The sequence below is a fragment of the Narcine bancroftii genome, chromosome 14, assembly GCF_036971445.1.
Source record: "Narcine bancroftii isolate sNarBan1 chromosome 14, sNarBan1.hap1, whole genome shotgun sequence".
NCBI lineage: Eukaryota > Metazoa > Chordata > Chondrichthyes > Torpediniformes > Narcinidae > Narcine > Narcine bancroftii.
The window spans coordinates 24,426,004-24,447,120 of record NC_091482.1 but is presented as its reverse complement, the minus strand read 5'-3'; the positions used below and the strand labels follow the sequence as shown (position 1 = coordinate 24,447,120).

General features: G+C 44.5%; 1 protein-coding gene across 4 annotated transcripts in view; it reads left to right on the top strand.

Moving 5' to 3' along the window:
• LOC138749255 (syntaxin-1A-like) overlaps positions 1 to 21,117 on the top strand; it is a 323,823-nt gene that overhangs the window by 126,565 nt on the left and 176,141 nt on the right. For all 4 annotated transcript variants that reach the window (XM_069910420.1, XM_069910418.1, XM_069910421.1 and 1 more), the window contains exon 3: positions 16,938 to 17,037. In XM_069910420.1, the coding sequence (XP_069766521.1) occupies positions 16,938 to 17,037 (100 nt within the window). The remainder of the gene's footprint in view (positions 1 to 16,937; positions 17,038 to 21,117) is intronic.

Here is a 21,117-nt window from a genome sequence, read left to right as displayed (position 1 = left end):
GTGGTGTAGACAGATCGTAGTTAGGGTAGAATGAGGAAGTTCAAGAAATTGATAGTTGTTAGAAATTAGTTTCTTCCAGTTTGGTCATAATTTGAGTAAGTTCCATGTTGGGTGTAGCAGTTCGCGCAGTGCTTTTACAGCGCCAGCGATCATGACTGAGGTTTAAATTCCGCGGTGCCTGTAAGGATTTTGTACATTCTCCCTGTGTCTGCATGAGTTTTCCCTGGGGGGGGGGGTTCCAGTTTCCTCCCACCGTTTGAAACTTACCAGGGGTGTAAGTTAATAGGGTGTAATTGGGTGGCATGGGCTAGTGGGTCAAAATGACCTGCTGTATGTCTAAATCTTGGTAGTGGTAACAATCTGAAATATGTGGAATGGAGTCCAGGAAACCTAATTAAATCATTAAACTATTTAGCAACATTCAAATATTTCAGAATTTTTAGATGAGCATTCAAAGGTTTCCTGGCACCAGCTGACTGAATTTTTCTTCCCTAATGCTGTGTGTGGATGCCTGTCTGATGTATGTGTGCATTCTGGAGTGGTGGGGTTTACTTGTGAATTTAATAGTTGAAAGAATAGTATCACAAAACCGTTCTAGGTTTTATAGGTGGACATGGAAGATTGCAATGAGAAAATATTAGATCAAATCCTGCAGGTTGTACATTTTATTTTGTATGTTGCCTTAATTACTGGAAACACTGTCTGTAGAACAATATGAAAAGAATATTAATTGCTAGAGTTTGTGTCTGGGACAGTGCAGGGACAGTTAATGTTTCCACACGTCGATTATTGATGGAATGTAAGAGGCAGTTCTGTAACCATGAACAGTTCACGCTGTCAGGAATCCATTCCAGCTCTCTCTGGGCAGCACACCTGGGTTTAAAGGGTTCAATTCCTGGGCATCCACTCTACTGTTGTGATGACATATGCCAGTTTGAAAAGCAACAAAAGCTGATAGCTCAAAAATAACCTTGAGTAGCTTCCCACTGCAATTTCCACTGCAGTGGTACATGCCCAGGTAATGATTTGTTATGGGGATACTCAACATTTAATCATTTTATTGTCAGTGGGGAAAAATCCTTAAGCACACAAGCTATTGTTTGCAGAGCTGACTGAAGAGTGATCTGTATGCTTAAAGCCATAAAGGAATCTGGCATGCATATGCATAAATCTACTGTAAATAGCAAAAACAGAACATGTTGGGAAGAGTCAACAGTTTAAACTGGATCTAAGGGAGGAGAAACAGTCAATGTTTCAGATCGGATACCTCTTAGAAGAGAAAAGGAGACCTTTCTATTTTCTGTTTCAATAAATAGTAACTGTACCATGGAAAAATACATGCAGTGAAGGGAGGAAGGTGGGGTTATTTTCAGTAGGAACCTTGTTGCAACCCATTAACTCCAGTGCTGATATTGGCCTTCGCTCCAGGATTTTTCTTTTGAATTGAATCACTGGTTGAGTGCAACATTGTTTCCAGTCGGTTCCACAGTGAACCAGTTAACATCAGGCATCAGATGCCAATCACTGCTTTGCCACACAACATCAACCACCCCCCAGCCCAAGCCCCACCTCCTCGAATGCCGTATTCCCCATGGATCATGATCCATCTTGTGTTGTGCCACTTGTTCACTTTCCCAGACTGGCTTCTTTTGATACACTCTTGCCGTTAAGAGCTGCAGACTGCTTTTAAACAGCACAAGGTATCAATGATGCATGACTCCCTTTATTGAACTCTTCATAGGCTTCACATCATTATTAAAAGACAGTGAAAAAAGAAAGTCGGCTGACACTTTTCTTTCTTTGGCTTGGCTTCGCGGACGAAGATTTATGGAGGGGTAAATGTCCACGTCAGCTGCAGGCTCGTTTGTGGCTGACAAGTCCGATGCGGGACAGGCAGACACGGTTGCAGCGGTTGCAAAGGAAAATTGGTGGGTTGGCGTTGGGTGTTGGGTTTTTCCTCCTTTGTCTTTTGTCAGTGAGGTGGGCTCTGCGGTCTTCTTCAAAGGAGGTTGCTGCCCGCCGAACTGTGAGGCGCCAAGATGCACGGTTTGAGGCGAGATCAGTCCACTGGCAGTGGTCAATGGGGCAGGCACCAAGAGATTTCTTTAGGCAGTCCTTGTACCTCTTCTTTGGTGCACCTCTGTCTCGGTGGCCAGTGGAGAGCTCGCCATAGAACACGATCTTGGGAAGGCGATGGTCCTCCATTTCGGAGACGCAACCTACCCAGCGCAGTTGGATCTTAGGCAGTGTGGACTCAATGCTGTCGGCCTCTGCCATCTCGAGTACTTCGATGTTGGAGATGAAGTCGCTCCAAAGAATGTTGAGGATGGAGCGGAGACAACGCTGGTGGAAGCGTTCTAGGAGCCGTAGGTGATGCCGGTAGAGGGCCCATGATTCGGAGCCGAACAGGAGTGTGGGTATGACAGCGGCTCTGTATACGCTAATCTTTGTGAGGTTTTTCAGTTGGTTGATTTTCCAGACTCTTTTGTATAGTCTTCCAAAGGCGCTATTTGCCTCGGCGAGTCTGTTGTCTATCTCGTTGTCGATCCTTGCTTCTGATGAAATGGTGCAGCCGAGATAGGCAAATTGGTTGACCGTTTTGAGTTTTGTGTGCCCGATGGAGATGTGGGGGGGCTGGTAGTCATGGTGGGGAGCTGGCTGATGGAGGACCTCAGTTTTCTTCAGGCTGACTTCCAGGCCAAACATTTTGGCAGTTTCCGCAAAACAGGACGTCAAGCGCTGAAGAGCTGGCTCTGAATGGGCAACTAAAGTGGCATCGTCTACAAAGAGTAGTTCACGGACAAGTTGCTCTTGTGTCTTGGTGTGAGCTTGCAGGCGCCTCAGATTGAAGAGACTGCCATCCGTGCAGTACCGGATGTAAACAGCGTCTTCATTGTTGAGGTCTTTCATGGTTTGTTTCAGCATCATGTTGAAGAAGATTGAAAAAAGGGTTGGTGCGAGAACGCAGCCTTGCTTCACGCCATTGTTAATGGAGAAGGGTTCAGAGAGCTCATTGCTGTATCTGACCCGACCTTGTTGGTTTTCGTGCAGTTGGATAACCATGTTGAGAAACTTTGGGGGGCATCCGAGGCGCTCTAGTATTTGCCAAAGCCCTTTCCGACTCACGGTGTCGAAGGCTTTGGTGAGGTCAACAAAGGTGATGTAGAGTCCTTTGTTTTGTTCTCTGCACTTTTCTTGGAGCTGTCTGAGGGCAAAGACCATGTCAGTAGTTCCTCTGTTTGCGCGAAAGCCGCACTGTGATTCTGGGAGAATATTTTCGGCGACACTAGGTATTATTCTATTTAGGAGAATCCTAGCGAAGATTTTGCCTGCAATGGAGAGCCGCGTGATTCCCCTGTAGTTTGAGCAGTCTGATTTCTCGCCTTTGTTTTTGTACAGGGTGATGATGATGGCATCACGAAGGTCCTGAGGCAGTTTTCCTTGGTCCCAGAAGATCTTGAAAAACTCATGCAGTTTGGCATGCAGAGTTTTGCCGCCAGCCTTCCAGACCTCTGGGGGGATTCCATCCATACCTGCTGCTTTGCCACTTTTCAGTTGTTCAATTGCCTTGTATGTCTATTCCCAGGTGAGGACCTCATCCAGCTCTAGCCTTAAGGGCTGTTGAGGGAGCTGGAGCAGGGCGGATTCTTGGACTGAGCGGTTGGCACTGAAAAGAGATTGGAAGTGTTCTGCCCATTGGTTGAGGATGGAGATCTTGTCGCTGAGGAGGACTTTGCCGTTTGAGCTGCGCAGCGGGCTTTGGACTTGGTGTGAGGGGCCGAACACAGCCTTTAGAGCCTCGTAAAAACCCCTGAAGTCACCAATGTCCGCGTTGAGCTGGGTTCATTTGGCGAGGCTAGTCCACCACTCATTTTGGATCTCCCAAAGTTTGCGCTGAAGATAGCAGCATGCGCGACGGAAGGCTTGTTTCTTCTCTGGCCAGGACGGCTTTGCAAGGTAAGCCTGGTGGGCAGCTCGCTTCTTTGCCTGCCGCTCCTGGATTTCCTGATTGTTTTCGTCGAACCAGTCCTTGTTTTTCCTGGCGGAGAAGCCCAGTACCTCTTCAGTAGATTGCAGTATGGCAGCCTTCAGCTGATCCCAGAGGATTCAGGGGACGAGTCCGTGAGGCGGATTGCATCCTCGAGCTTTGCTTTGAGGTTTGCCTGGAAGTTTCCTCTCACTTCGTCTGACTGCATTTCCAACATTGAACCTCTTTCTGGGGGCTTTACTGCTCCTGGACTTTGGCTTGAAGTGAAGGTTGAGCTTGCAGCGAACCAGCTGGTGGTCAGTGTGGCATTCCGCGCTGGGCATGACCCTGGTGTGGAGCACATCTCGTTTGTCTCTTTCTCGCACCAGGACGTAGTCCAGGAGGTGCCAGTGTTTGGATCGGGGATGCATCCAGGTAGTCTTCAGGCTGTCCCTCTGCTGAAAAAGGGTGTTTGTAATGACAAGCCGCTGTTCTGCGCATAGCTCCAACAGGAGGTGCCCATTGTCGTTGCACTTGCTGACACCATGCTTGCCCAGGATTCCTGGCCAGGTTTCTGAGTCTTTGCTGACGCGAGCGTTGAAGTCGCCAAGGATGACAACCTTGTCGGCTGTCGGGGTACGTTAAATGAGGTTGCGCAGATCAGTGTAGAACTTGTCCTTTTCTGCTGGTTCTGCCTGGAGGGTTGGAGCATAGACACTGATGAGGGTGATGCGATGCTTGTTTTGAAGGGGGAGTCGCATGGTCATGATCCGGTCCGAGTGGCCTGTCGGGAGGTTTTCGAGTTTGGAGGCAATGGAGTTCTTGACCATGAAGCCTACGCCAGATAGGCATCGTTCATCCATAGGCTTGCCAGACCAGTAGAGTGTGTAGCCCATTCCGCGTTCTTTGAGGCTGCCTACATCTGCAAGGCGGACTTCACTGAAAGGGGCTATGTCGATGTCAAGTCTGAGGAGTTCATGTGCGATGAGGGCAGACCGACGTTCAGGTCGGTGGCTGTCAGCCTTGTCTAGCATGGTTCTGATGTTCCAGCATGCTAGCTTGAGTTTGTGAGCATCTTTTGAGGGGGAGGACGTGGAGTGGGAGGACGTAGACATGTCTCGGGCCTGCGCAAAGGAGCTTTTAGGTGGAGTGCAGTGTGCGCCGTACTGGCCCCACCCTTTACACCCATGGTTCGTGTGCCGTGGCCAAGCAAGCTGGGACGTGGCAGCGAGGTCCTTGGGTCATAGATTTTATATCGGAGTGGCCTTCTCCTATGCAGGTTTCTTACGCGGGCTGGAGGGGCCTGCCTCCCCTCCTAGGTTGGACCATGCCTGGTCGCAAATCACCTGTGGACATGGCCTAGGTAAGTTTAATTGGGTTCTCTAACTACCTCTGAGGTAGGTCGAGGCCTCCACCTGCTTTACTCTCCGGAGGCCAGGGCTACCGCCTCCCCCTCGCTTCTGCCCGGACCGGGGCCGCCGCCTCCTTCTTTCTGCCCCGACCAGGGCCTCCGCCTGCTTTGCTCTGCCGAGGCCGAGGCCAGACACACATTTTAAAACACAGAATATTTGCAGGACTTTTGGGATTATAGTAATAGGATTATAGTAAATACCCAAAAGTGCTGGAGAAACTCAGCAGGTCCTGCAGCGTCCATAAGGGGCAAAGATGTACAACTCCTTCTAGTTCTGCATCCACAGTTCTACCCCCTTCTGATAATTTCTCAGCTTTTCTTCCCTGCCCTCCTGTCCATGACCTCTTCACTGTTGGCCTGTTCTCCTCTCCCTGTCCCTTCTTCTCTCCTCCCCCAACCTTTTTATTCAGGTTTTTGCTTTCAGCTCATACCTTGGTGAAGGGCTTGGGCCCGAAACATTGGTTATATAGCTTGATTATATGACCCTGTGGAACGTGCTGAGTGCCTCCAGCAGTTTTGTGTATTTGCTAAATAAGGTATAGAGTGAGCCGGTATATGATCATATTCATTAAGCCTTTTGGTGATATTGAACTTGGTCTAAATATTTCTTCTTGGTCATTAAATAATCGCACGTAGACCCCCCTCCAGCCAACAAATGATTAAAATCCCAATTTTTCTATAAAATATACTACTGCACAATCAGTGTGAGGCAAAATTATTATGAATTCACATTTAATGTAAACAAATTGAAACATTCTAATGTGCAGACAGTGTAGTAAAGGAAATTATACTGATGCCTTGGTAAGCATAATGGGCTATTGCATTGAGTGATCCCATGTCAGTGTAATGTTGGGTATCAAGAAGGATAATGTACAAGATGCTGGGTAAAGCTTTTTGAGGTGTGAAAGTGAAGAGAACTTCTGAATTACTGTAATGTGGAGAACATAACCTCTGTTCCCAGCTGGAGCAGGCTGGGGATGATATTTCTTTTAAATAACAACTGCATAAGATAAAGCCAAGGAACACAAATAGTAGCGCGAGTGGTTCTCTTATCCATAAGTTTATGGCCGTCCTTCAATTTTATCTTTCTTACCCAATTCTTGAATCCCCTGATACCCTCTAATATTCATCAGTAGTTTTCAATATATGTAGCAAGAAAGTATTGATATAACTCCAGAGTAAAGAATTCAGATTTCCACAGCCTTGTGTGGAGTCTGAATCTGAATTCTCTAGCCAGGAAAAACAGCCTCTCGGCATGTTCTCTACAAGCTCTTAAATTTTATGCATTGCAGTGAGGTACAGTATTACAATGTTCCTTAGTACAGATTATATTGTACAAGCTGCAGCCTGCTTTGATTTATAGTACTCCCAATTGCGTGTCCACGTTTATTCGCCTGGTCGTCTCGGTACAGAATTATTGGTTAATTAAAGAGCAGAGTAAAACATCCAGCTACTTGGATTTTTATCTCATGGTGCATTTTTAAATCCGCTCCATAACTGAGACCTTCTCAGATTAATCTTGATGCCACCCCAAGGCTGCGCCACACAGCACTGCAGCAAACCTGTCTGGCAGTGACGGATTTCTCGATCTGTGTCATGTGATGCAGCAAGAATCCACCTTGCACACAACTGGATAATTCAACACTCCAGCCACTGCAGCCCTTTGAATCACTGTCACCAGTTCTACTCCTCGTGATTACATTTGTATCTGGTCCCTACTTGCATTCTCAGAATTGGAGCCATCCCTCTTTAGTTTTGTGTGTGGGTGAAAGGTACTGTCAACAAAGACACCATTTTTCTAATCATCTATTTGCCTTTGAGAAGTTTGTGGAGAACTGGCACCGCTGTACTGCTGCAGATGTATGGCACAGATGCCACCAGCTGGAGGGGAATTTCTAGGTTCTGATATGGAACTAGACGAACTTTTTGTCTCTTTCCAGAAATGGACAGGCACTTGGAAGATTTGATAAATCCTCAAAGTAGTTAACAAATAATATATTTTCAAGTTGATGGTATATGACTTAAGAGTGGAATTCACAGATGGTGTCATCCAGATTATTTTGACCAAGACGTCATGGTTTGGGTGGTGCTGTCCAAGAACTCTTGAGTGAGTACATGGTGCACATTGCTGCTTTAAAGTGTGATGCACTTTTATGAGCTGAGTTTGTAGGCATTTCCCAGGTTGATGGTGGGGATTCAGTGATTATTATTCTGTTGAATGTCAAGTATACCTGGTTGAGCCCTTTTAGGATTTCTGGGTGAAAATAGTCTCCATATGTTTCTCAACCTTTTTTTGTAAAAAAAAAACAAATGCTGTTTTACAAAATACTTCATTTATAAGCAGGCTTACAGAGAGCCAGGACAACGCGAGTTCTTTATTTACAAAGACCGGCAGGCTCCTGGCAAATCTTGCATTAAACAAAGTCATCACAAACCAGAGAGCAGTTGGCTATGTGCTGCAATACTTAGTGGTACTAACAAATACTGCACAAGTTACAGTTGTCTTGCTCGTATGTGGTTTGAAAACGGTTAGTGCTTGGATGGACTGCTACATTATCTGTAAATTATCTGCCAATAAAACTGGATACCATGCAGTTATAAGTGAATGGGCGAGTATCAACGTTAAACAGCACTGAAATGGGCCCATAATGACCATGTTGACCATTTTAACCCTGGAGTCATAGTGACGTACAATACAAAATAGGCCCTTCAGTCCAATCGTCCACAATGATCAAGTTAGCATTCTGGGCTAGTCCAACTTGCCTGCACTTGGGCCATATCCTTCTAAATCTTTTCATGAATCCATCTAAATATCTGTTGAATGTCATAATTGCACCAGCTTCTATAGTTTCTTCTGGTAGCTTGTTTCAGATCCAGGCTACCCTCTGGGTGAAATCACTGACTAATCCTGTTAACCTGCATTAAATCCATATCCTTCTATTCATTGTCTATTTAAATGCGTGTCTCAATGGACCTCCTCTGGTGGTACATTCCTAATATTAACCATTCTGTTTCTATTTTTTTAAAACTTTCCCTTGGATTCCCTTCCTCTTCAACATCTATGCCCTCTTGTTTTTGATTCCCTTACCATGGGGTGAAAAATACTGGCCATCTACCCTATCTATGCCTCCTCTTAAATGGCTGAAGGTCCTGCAGCATTGTTCTAGGATGGGGCTCATGGGCACCATCGTGTATATAACCATCTTCCTTTCTGTCCAGTGTGGTTCCTCTTCGTGGAGCTTCTTCTTCTCCATCTCCAATTGTAATTTTTCACCAGAATCCTCAGTCAGAATCTACCTTGCTATCAAGTAAAGTTACGCCCGTGTCAGCTCAGAAATTCTGTTCTTTCATCCAACGCAGTCTGAAGATGTGACATCTTGAGTAGCAGTCACTAACTGACAGTGAACATCCCATGGTTCCCTCTCTTCAAAGGGAAACTCGCTCTTTCTGTTCAAAGCCCTTTTAGAATTCTATAAATCTCAGTTACCTGTTCCCTCTGTCTACCCACACCCCGCAAGAAAATTGTATCAGCCTTGCCAGTTTCTTATAATTAAAATGATCCAAGAACATTTTACTTTGCCTTTTCCAATGTAATGTAAAACCAAAACTGTACAGCATATTTAATGATAGCCTAACTAGAGTTTTATGAATTTCTACTGTGACCCCCATGTCCTGTCAGCTAGCTAATAAATACAAAAATTCTCAATGCCATCTTAACCATCTATCTCCCTGCCCTTCTACCTACAGAGATCTGTGGATGTCGATTCCACAATACATCTTACCATTTATTTCCTTGTTTGTCCTCCACTGCTTTAATTGATTTGTCAGTTTGGTGCCCACATTGATGTCTTTTTGCAGCTGAGAATTTACATTACAATGTTTTTAGAATCCTCGGTGAACCTCGATCATTTTCCAAGCATTTGTCCAACTCATTGACACGTATGGAAGGAATGTACCTCAGCAAAATAAGTTGTAAGAATTGTAATGCATTGTAACTTTAGTGAAATAGCTAATTTAAACAATGATTGGGTCGAGAACAAGTTGTCAGAGCTGTTACCTTGTCAGCCCTACAACCTTTGTTGTGCCCAGTGTACTTGGCTGTGTTTTTGAAAGTAAAATTGGCCGAAAGCTCCCTTTGATGACAGCAGGGATCATGGGAGGAAGCTGAGACAGATCATTAGTTGGTACTTCTGACAGGAAACATTTCATCTTTAGCTTTTCCACTTGCAGGCAGAGCTCCACCATCTTTTAGGGGAGTGAGGATCTGAATAGTGGTGTCTCATTCCACTGAAGTAGTTTTCCACTGCAATTCTTGATTGGATTTGGGAACTGAGCAGATATTTGATCTGACATACTGTTGTGGGCAAGGTTTTTTTAAAAAAAACAATGCCGGAGAAACTCCGCAGGTCTTTATATAGCAAAGATAAAGATGCATAACCAACGTTTCAGGCTTGAGCCCTTCATCAAGGTATGGATAAAAGTTGGGAAGCACTTGAACAAAATGGTGGTGGGGGGGTGAGGAGGAAGGAGCACGGTTCCAAAGGTCGGAGAAGGGAGGGAGAGCACAGCAGTGTGGGGGAGGAGGGATGGCTAGGTGAATAGAGAGAGAAGGGGATGGAGAGTGAAGGGAAAGAAGACCAAGGGAAAGAGAAGGGTCTGAACAAGGTGGTGGGGGGGAGGGGCAGCACAATCCCAAAGGTAGGAGGTAAATAGATGGATAAGGGAAGAAGTGCACAGCAGCTTAAATATCTTTATCTTTGCTATATAAAGGACACTGTTTGACCTGTTGAGTTTCTCCAGCATTGTGTTTTTACTTCAACCACGGTATCTGCAGACATTTGTGTTTTACCGTGGACACGTTCAGCTCCAATTTTAGTATTCTGCTTGCTCTGCTTTGCACAAATTGTTGTAACTGCACCAAGCTGGCAACTCACTATTAGATATCTTACATACTTGTGTAATAGTCAAGTTTTGGGCATCAACTTTTCGGGTCAAATTTGGGTGCGGGGGGGGGGTCGACTTTTACACGGACACCACTTTTGACTGTGGTAAGTAGCTGTATTGTTCAAGATGTTGAGGGCTCGGATGACTGGGACCAAGTGGTAAGTCCGTATTCGGGGCGTCTGGAGCTCAGGTGGGTAGCAGCTGATGTGAGGATCCGCAGTCGGGGGATCAGAAGCTCTGGTGGGTAGGTGGCCAAGGTGAAGATCCATGGTCAGGGCTTCGGGAGCTCTGGTTGAGGGATGGTCTGGCTGAGGATCCACAGTCGGGGTGTTGGGAGCTCTGGCGGGCGGGCGGCCGGGGCAAGGGTTTGTGGTCGGGCGTTGGGAGCTCCAATGGGCAGGCAGTTGGATCAAAAAAAGGGAGGGTCAACTTTCACAAGGGGTCGGCTATTACACTAGTATATCTGGTACACATTGTTTTTTTCTTCATTTATTTTTCCAGATATTGAATCAAATCTTAATAAAGAATTATACAAGTCATGCACGCCATGATGTTGTAGATTTGGAGTAATACATTTTGCTGCCATTTATGTCTCATGGGCTCCTTGTTTTGAGTTAGTAAAATTCAGAATCCATCCGCTTAAATAATAATGCCTCACAATATAACACCATTATGACTATTTTCAACTGCCTTGTGTGGATTAGCTAAGGTTGCATCAGGGTTTCAGCAACTGTGTCATTTAGGACTGAATAGTATGTCAGTAGAGGTATCATTGAGTTACTCCTGGCGATGTACATCTTAAAGGTATAATCCTGCAAATTTTGGTCTTCAAAGTAAAATGTTCAAACAAGAAGAGGTGCCATTCATCGACTCGAGTAGAACAAATGTGGACCAGAATGCTAACTTGTTTGGTGTGGATGAGATCTGATCCGCGCCCTATGACCCTGACTACTTGAGCAGTCTGCATATTATCAGAAAGTTATTTTTTTGTCCTGATGTTGAGACTTTACAAGATTTTGAGTTCATGTGGATAATTCCCTTTCATTTTACTGCCACATACTGGCAAAGAGCAGACCCTTTGGTCCATCTGTACAATGCAAAATTAAACTCCTTCCATCTACCTATACATGATCCTCATCTCTCATTTCCAGCATGTTATTGTGCCTGTCTAAAACCTCTTCCCATCACAATTGTATCTGTATCCATCACACTCCCTCCATCCACAGAACGATAGAACACTGCATCGCAGAAACAGGACCTTCCACCCATCTCGTCCATGCTGATCAGTTTATTCTGCCTAATCCCATGCGCCTGCATTTGGACCATAGCCCTCCCAACAATGCACCTATCCAATCTCTCTTAAATGCAATTTCGAACCCACACTCACCACTTCCGCTGGCAGCTTGTTCCACACTCTCACCATTATCGTAGTGAAGAAGTTCCCCTTAAACATTTCACCTTTTACCCTTCACCCATGTCCTCCAGTTCTTAAATTTAAATTTGGATATATAGCATGGTAACAAGCCATTTTGACCGACGTGTCTGTACCCTTGGTACATTTTGAGCGGTGGGATGAAACTGTAGCCTCAGGGGAAAGCCCATGTAGACACAGGGAGAACATACAAAGTCCTTATAGACAGCATGGGATTCAAACCCTGGTCCCATTGGTTGGTGCTGTAAAAGCGCTGTGCTAACTGCTGTGTTGCTCCTGCTCTCAGTGGAACAAGCATATTTATATTTACCCCATCTTTTCCCCTCATAATTTTGTAGACTTAGATCCCCTGGCAGCGTGCCAAGGCATCTACCACTTTGTGTAAACAAAAAAAAAAGTTGCCTTGCACATCTCCTCTGAACTTTTGCCCTCTCTCCTTAAGGCTTTGTCCTCTAGTACAGTATTTGTAATTACCATCCTGGCCAAAAGGCTGGCTATCTCATGGTTTTACAAACTTCAATCCCATTTCCTCTTGATTTCTAGCACTTTAGAGAAAACAAATCCAAAGTTTGCCCAACAGGCAACATCTTGGGAGCCTCTACTACACTTTCTCTAAAGCTTCCTCATCCATCCTGTAATTCAACTTTCACTTGAGGTAGTATATCCCAATTAGACAGGACAGCTTGGGTCAGTGAGGAGGAATATCACGTGTTAATGGTTTTTTTTGTGAGCATGCTGGTGTCATGCTCTGGTTATACTGCAACAGTTCAGCTAAATGTTGGTCCCCAGAAATTGGAGAAAATTTTGCAAGGTTAATTATTTTGTGTAGGCCTTTGTTGTGTCCTTTGCCTCAGGCAGTGCAGGATAGTCCATCTCGTTTTAGATTGCTTCGCCTTTTGAAACTACTGAATGGATGGATGGTTGGATGCTTAATACACGTCATTGCTGGATTTTTATACAGGTATACCCCATTTTGCGAATACTCACTTTATGAAACCTATGTTCGCTTTTACGAAAGGATTTGAATGGGTTTTTGCTTTTACAAAAGTAGCCATCAATAATTGTGAAAGGGTCTTCGCTTTACGCCATTTTGGCTTACGAAAGATTTTCATAGGAATGCTCTAGTTTCGTAAAGCGGGGGGGAGAGGGGGTGGTTTACCTGTATTGGTAAAACCAAAAGAGACAGGACAGCAAAATGCTTTCCCTCAAGGCCATAACAAACCAGATGGCAGTTTCTTGGTCAACTTTTGCTATCTTTTAAATTGATTTTTTTTTTGTTGTTGCTTAATTAGCATGCATTACTTCATCAATGAATGCATCAACCTGCGAAACACTTACAATTATACACATCGCAAGTTAGATGGCACAGCTGCCTGGTATTGATCGGTCAAAAGAACTCTGGTTTAGCTGCAGTATTGATTAACTATAGAGTAAAGCAGCCACTGGATTGTCCCAGCAGCCTGCTTTACCTCCACTTCTGAGTCCATATCCCCATAGAGCCCTTAACCTTGCAATTCCAAAACAAGTGAAGGTTTTGACTGAACTTTCAGATAATTTCACTCCGTGTCCTTCGATTATTTTTCAATGACCAGATGAGCATTTTTGAGCATTTGGCTATATCAAGGGTAGGTTCCAAAAAAACCATATTGATGCAGGACTAACAGATTGACTAGACCAGTTAAGGGTGGCAGACTTTTTCTGAGAAGGAAGAATCTGCTCCCACAAGTAAACCAGATATTTTCTCGTGGCCGTCTGACAGTTTCGTTCTCACCATTGCTATTTGTCAATCTAACTTTAGTTAAATTCCTTTCCTGCTTCACCTCCATGCATTCTAAATCCATAATTGAATCACTATCAGGGGATAAGGGTTGGTGGTCTCTCTCAGGGAAACATCCACATTACTGAGGCTGTAGTTATATTCAGAGGGACCTTTACTCAGTCTAGCCGTTGCTGCCTCCCAGGTAATATAGAGGGAGCTTCATGGATCTCCCCATTTGTTTCTCTTCCAATTTATAAATCTCCTTGATCTTGCGAATAAAGTTAAGTTGGCACGTGGGGAAGGTGTTTGCCTGGCTTGCAGTGAACGAGAAAAGGCATAAGCAATGTCACACAAGTAGAGGTTCATAGCTCACCGGCAATATGATGACTTCTTCCATTTGCCTGTGTCATGCAATCATCGTAGAGGCATTGGCTGGACGAGTCCACGCCAGCCTGCTGTGTGACGTTCCCGTTGCATGCAGCCCTGCCCTTTTGCTATGGATCCGGTTTGGTTTTGATGGCTCTAATCGATTCTGATTCACGCACCTCTCCCCACTAGATAATCAAATGGACATGTGAATAATTTTTTTTTTGTCCATTGGCCGCTACAAGCTTCCTTTATTGTTCAGGTAGAGTGGGAGGAGATGGGGATTTGATGGTGAGCATGGACCCAGTGGGCTGAGTGTCCTGTGTCCACGGCCAGTAACTCCAGGTTGCATGTGAAATGGGAGCAGGAGGAGCCACATGGTCCCTTGAGCACCACTGATTGTAGCTGCAAACCTGCATTCCATCAGGAGAACATGACAGGACATCCTACAGAGGGATGAAAGGGATTCCAGATGAATTCACATGGAGTTCCTCATTGCAGCACACACTGCTGGCCCACCCAACCAGAGATCTCATGTGGATCTTATCCCAGACCTTAATTCCACCTGGAACAATACAGAAGGTGGCCATTGGGACTTACCACCTTCCAGTAGAGGAATCCCTATCAGTTTCATTCTTTCAGTATTTCCCTGTATCTTTCCCACATGCCTATCAACTCCATTTTGAATTCTTTTTGTGATTAATCTACTCTAAGGGTAATTTATAGCCAATAAGCAGGGTTGACTTTTTTTAGATGATTGCAATGAAGCCTGAACAGCAAAGATGCCTAAACAAATTCAATGAAGGTTCCATAATGGTGTGATGCTTCATTACGTGATAAGCTGAACACCTTCTGTGCCTACTTTAAGAAGGAAAACCTGTGAGAATCCCTGCAAAGGCTGAGGAACCTGTGGTATCTGTGGAAGCTGAGATCAGAACATCATTCAAAAGGGTGTCAGGCCCTGATGGTGTACTTGGAAAGATTCTGAAAATCTGTGCAAACTAACTTGCTGGTGTGTTCACAGACATTTTCAATCTCTCACGGCGGCAGTCAGAAAATTCCACCTGCTTCAAAAAGGTATCAATCATCTTGGTGCCTAAGAAGAGCGGAGTGAGCTGCCTCAATGACTATCGTCAGTTGCACTCACATCAACTGTGATGAAATGCTTTGAGAGGTTGATCATAGCCAGAAATAATACATACCTAAGGACTGAAACCATTGCAATTCACCTATCCTCACAATCGTTCCATACCACTGGCTCTCGACTTGGCTCTAGATCACGAAGAAAACAGTAACTCGTACATGTGGCTGCTCTTCATCAACTACAGCTCAGCCTACAACAATATTATTCCCTCAGTGCTGGTCAAGAAACTCCAAACCCTGGGCCTTTGCTGCCCCCCCCCCCCCCCACCTGAAACAAGATCTATGACTTCCTCATCAGAAGACCCCATTAGGTATGAATTGGAAATGATATCTCCTTCTCACTGACAATCAACAAAGTCTCATCTCAAGGATCCATGCTTGGCCTTCTGCTCTACACCCAGGAGTGTGTGGCTAGTTACAATTCAAATGCTATCTACAAATTTGCCAATGGTACCACAGTTGTCAGCAGAATCACAGACGGCAATGAGGAAGCGTACGGAGAGAGATCAGCTAGTTAAGTAGTGTTAGAACAACAACCTTGCACTCAGTGTTGGCAAAACCAAAGAGATAATTGTGGAAGTCAGGAGAACCTAAACCAGTCCTCATTGAGGGACCAGCAGTGGAAGGGTCAACAATGTCAAATTCCTGTGTGTTAATATCTCCAAGATTCTGTCCTGGAACCTCTGTTGATACAATCATAAAGAAGTTTCCCCAGCAGCTATAATTTGAGGATTTTGAGGAGATTCAGTCATCGATGACTCTAAAACTTCTACAGGTGTATTGTGGAGAGCTTTCTGACTGATTGCATCACTGTCTGGTACTCTCAGGGGAAGAAAAACTCCACAGGGTTGTTAACTTGGCCTGCGACATCACGGGCACCAGCCTTCACTCCATCGAGGACATCTACAAGAGGCAGTGTCTTAAGAAAGCAGCCTCTCTTCCCCCTCCACCCAGGCCACACCCTCTTCACCCTGCTACCATCAGGAAAAATGTACAGGAGCCTGAAGACGAGCACCCAGTGGCACATGGACGATCTCTTCCCTGCTGCCTTCGGATTCCTGAATGAATAATGAATCACAGACCCTGCCTTACTTTGATATTTTCTTTTTTTTTTGCACTATTTTATTTGGAAGGTGGTTTAAACCAGTTTCCACAGTGAAGCTGCCGCAAAACGATGAATTTCATGACCCGCTCAAGACAAAAATTTTTGATTCAGAGGAGCAAATAGAGGCATTTGGTTGAGTGAATATGAAATTACAAGTAGAATAAATAAATAGGAAATGGGAAACAAGTTGCATATGAGACTCCAGGAAAAAAAAAGTAGCTTTACATTGAGCACAACTCCAGAATATGTACAGAGATTTCTGATACTCTGCCAAGAATCACTTCGAGCACAGAGAGAGGCAATGTTATATAACTTGTTAATTATGCATCTAAAAATATTTCAAAGTGAAAAGATTTAAAGAATAATAACGAAGGCTCCACGATTAATATCGTGGGAGGGGGGAGGGTGGGTAGTAACTCATTACGGTGAAAATGTGAAGGTACAGGAGGTACTTTGTACATCTAATTTTTCAACTAATGAAGCCAGTCAGTCATAAAATCCAGATCGGAGCCAAAACGGACAGTTCCTTTTTGAAAAAGATGAGAAGTACGGGGAGTTGCTTCAGAGAAATTGTCTGTCGTTATCTAATTTAATGACCAGTCTTTGTCCTCTTATTTGACTTCAAAGATCTGCATAATTGACAACACCACAGTAGCTAGAATGGCCTGCATGAATTATTGTTGAGTCCTTGTTTTATTACGTTACACTGTCAGTGCCCTAAATGCAAATTAGCTGTCATTTATGTGATGATGTCCAGTGAGCAGTTGAAGGAAAATGTTTCTAAATTCTCTGATCTTTTATAATTGACAGGTTGAAGAAATTCGACAATTCATAGACAAGATCTCTGAGAATGTGGAAGAGGTGAAACGGAAACACAGTGCGATTCTTGCTGCACCAAACCCGGATGAAAGTAAGGATTAGTTTTACCAGAGATTCTAACAAGATTTTGAGGATGTTCTGGTTGATTTATTGGCATTTGCTCCAATGGATTCAGTTGTAAAGGCACTGAAGGTGGAATTTGTGGTTACTTAATGACCTTGACTTGCGAATTGAAACAAGGTGAAGCTGTCCTGGTCTTTGTGTGATCTCACCACGTAGAGAGGAACACTCTGTGAAGCAGTTGTGGGTCCTGGTGTGTTCTTCCCTGTGGAGATGGATATTTGGTGAGGCAATCCTGGGTCTTGGTGTGGACACTTGGTAAAGCAGACCTGCATCCTCGTGTGGTCTCCCCAGTGGGGCTGGGTACTTGGTGGTCCTGGTCTTGGTGTGGTCTCCCCAGTGTGGCTGGGTACTTGGTGGTCCTGGTCTTGGTGTGGTCTCCCCAGTGGGGATAGACACTTGGTGGTCCTGGTCTTGGTGTGGTCTCCCCAGTGAGGCTGGGTACTTGGTGGTCCTGGTCTTGGTGTGGTCTTCCCAGTGGGGCTGGGTACTTGGTGGTCTTAGTCTTGGTGTGATCTCCCTAGTGGGGCTGGGTACTTGGTGAAGCAGTCCCAGATCTTGGATATGGATAAGTAGTGAAGCAGAGTCCTGTGACTTGTGTTTCCCCAGTCAGGATGGATTCTCAGTGAAGCAGTCGTGGGTTTTTGTGTGGTTTCTCCAGTGGGGCTGGGTACGGTGGTCCTGGTCTTGGTGTGGTCTCCCCAGTGTCCTGCAGAGTGAGCAGACTTTCCATGACTATACATTTTTTTAGGTTTGGGGCTCAGTCAGGCTCATTAAAGGATCTAAAAATCACACAGAGCTGGAGAAACTCAGCAGGTCAAGGAGCGTCCTTTATAAAGCAAAGGTAAAATTACTGAATCGATGTTTAGAGCTCGAGTTCTTTAGCAAAACCCTTTGTGGCCTTCTCTGTATCGGAGATACTAGGTGAAAATTGGGAGGTGGCTTCACTGAGCACGTTCACTCCATCTGCACCTGTGACAGAGACCTCCCATTGACCAACCATTTCAATACTGTGGCACACTCCCACACTGGCCTGTCCATCCATGGCCTTGTGCACTGTCCCACCAAGACCCTTCCCCCCCCCCCCCCAAATTTGAGGAACAAAATGTAATGTTTTATTTTTCTTTAATGTTTTACTTCTAATTAACTTGATCTATTATGTAACCTGGTCCAAAGCATGAAATTTGACACATTATCAACTGCAGTCGCAGTTGAAGTTTAACATTTGAAGTTTTAAAAACTCTGGTCTTGTTCTCGTCAAATACTTTCACATCAAAGTTATGGTGATCCATCCAAAGTTTCATTGTCAGAAAACTACACAAGCAACCTTCCCATCCACCCAGGACAGCAACTGAGCTGGACACTTTTCTCTGCTCTTTGCACTGCTCACAACATCAAAATACCAAGTTGCTGATGTATCCATTCGTTAGGGATCCCTGCAATGAGTATGCGATCCACAGTCATGGGTGGAAACAAATGAATGCCAAGGGATGGTGTGATAGGCAGAATGCTTAACAAGGGGAGGGTGGACTGTGTGAATGGAGAACTGTAAATGCGGGGAGAGGGAATGCTTGTGAAAAAGTGAGGAAGGAATGGTGATCAAAAGGGAGAAGAATGAGGACGTGGAAGGCAGTGAAGGAAGTAGAAGCAGGAAGCGTGAATTAAACAAGAAGATCAACTTTTTAAGATGAATAAAATAAATTTTAATACTGAAAGTTTGGAAGGCAGAGGAGTGCCAATCTGAAATGGCAATCTTGATTAAAATGGCTTGTTTAGAGTGAAGAGTATCTACTGGGGGTAGACTATCTTTGCAATCTACTGTAGTTAAAAGGCAGATCATCTTTTTCTTTTGGTTGGGAATCCAAAATCCTTTCATTGCTTTCATCTTTTTAAAAAAAATGCCTAAACATATAATTATTTCCAATCTAGTTAATCTTGAAACTTGAAAATCTCCCAGCATTATACCTGCTCATGAACAATCTGGCAAGTACTTAGATGACTTAACCTTACAATATTTGGATCTTCAGATTTACTTTTCACCTATTTATGCCTTCATTGCAATACAAGATGTGGAATTGTCTGGAGTATAGGGTAGAGATTGTGTGTAGCTATTTGATTTCAGATGCTAGACTTGGTTACACGCCCATGAAAATCTAACGATTTGTTGGTTAGCTTCAAGAGTGGGCATTTCAGGCAGAATATTAACAACACTGCCTTAAATTTAAAGGCATGAAAATGATTAGTGCCCGTGTGTACGGTAGGACTAAAGTTTTGGGATGGGAATCTGCAATTTGTGGTTAGGATGAATGCAGCCTAATGTGAGCAAGCCCAAATGTTAAGCTTCATAGCATCAGGTCTAGGTGTTTGGCCAATAGCCAGGGAGTGTTAATCATCTCAGACACTCCTGACTTCACACTGGTCTTTGGAAAGAAATGTTACATTAGCTACTGCATCATCAGTTGCTTGGTCAAAATGATTAAACACTGGACAAGCCTATTTGTAATTCATGATCAGTGAGATTAGTCATTGCTGGGCCTGTTCAGATCCAAGACCTTTGCTCTGCCTTGGTGAATGTCCTGAGACTGAGAAATCCAGGAAAAATCTCAACAAGTAACATTTTCACTAGTTATAATAATGATAGATTTTGGAGGGGGTAGAGAGGGAATATTTGCTGGTTATCCATTCCACTGAGGGTTTACCCATCTTCGGGTTGTAATAAAGAATGGTAGACCTGTTGGGTCATCATCCAGAGGCGCATGCAGAGGGTGAGGGAGCGAGATGAACCCATCAGGAACATTTAGTTAGCAGAAGTAAATGCGAGGTAGCAAGTTTCTTTGGCTGGTCATATTTTGTGTGCAGCATCTGTTGGTAGGAATCGGGGTGCTTGTAACCTCTGTCTTACGTCTGTTGATTCACCTGTGCTGACTGACTGGCTCTTTGTTTCTCGATCAAAGAATATGTCAACAAAATGATGGGGCTTTTCATGATTGGGAAACTAAAGCTGGGCTCGTGGTGGGGCTGAAATGTTTGGTGCTGAGCTGCACAGAATTGTCCATATTTCATTGGGGAAAAAACCTCAAGTTTGTAAACCCGTCCTGCGACATCATGGGCGCCAGTCTTCACTCCAACAATGACGTTTGCAAGAGGCGGTGTCTTTTAAAAAAAAAAGGACCTCCCACCACCCAGGCCATGGCCTCTCGACTCTGCTACCATCGGGGAAAATGGTCCAGGAGCCTAAAGATGTGCACTCAGCGGCACAAGGACGGCTTCTTCCCTGCTGCCGTCAGATTCCTGAATGATCAGTGAACCAAAGACACGGCCTCACTTTGACTTTCCATGCAGTATTTTTATCATTTGTATGGCAGTTTATACGAATGTGATGCTACCTCAAAACAACGAACTTTGTGATTTATTCATGACAATAAATTGTGAATCTGTCATTTTTTAAAATTGCATAGGTTGATACTAGCAGCTAAGTATAGTACGAACTTGTGCAGTTTGCTGCAGTGAGGCTGAATCAGACACACAAACCTTCAGTTTTATTTACGGCTGATGAGATGTCATTATCTCCTGCACAAATATTTCTCGGATGGGAAGGATAAAGAGGATGTGTTGTAATCACCACCTGCTGATAGACTGCAGTTGCCGTGAGTGAGCTGAAAGGATGTGGGGTTCAGCTGTTAGAACAAAGCAAGGCAGCTGCTGCAGTCCTGGCTCTCCTGCAGTGTGAGAGCACGAGCTGCACACAAGGGGAGCGTGGTTAACAACGCATCTGGGGATCGCATGACTGGTGTGAATGGAGATTGCGACAGGAGAGCGGGGGGGAGGGCAGTCAGCCTCCTTGCTTCATTCATATTTTGTGCACAGGATTTGAAGCCTGTAGTCTGCAAGAGCAACTTGCCTTCTGCAATGTCCAGTTAATGAAGTGTCTGAAAGCCAAAGCTGCCTAGTGAATTGCAATATCATTGTGTGGCTATTGGAAGCAAATGCTGATGCTCGTTACATTGATGCCAATCACATTAACCCTTCTGCCATTCTCCACTGCAACCAT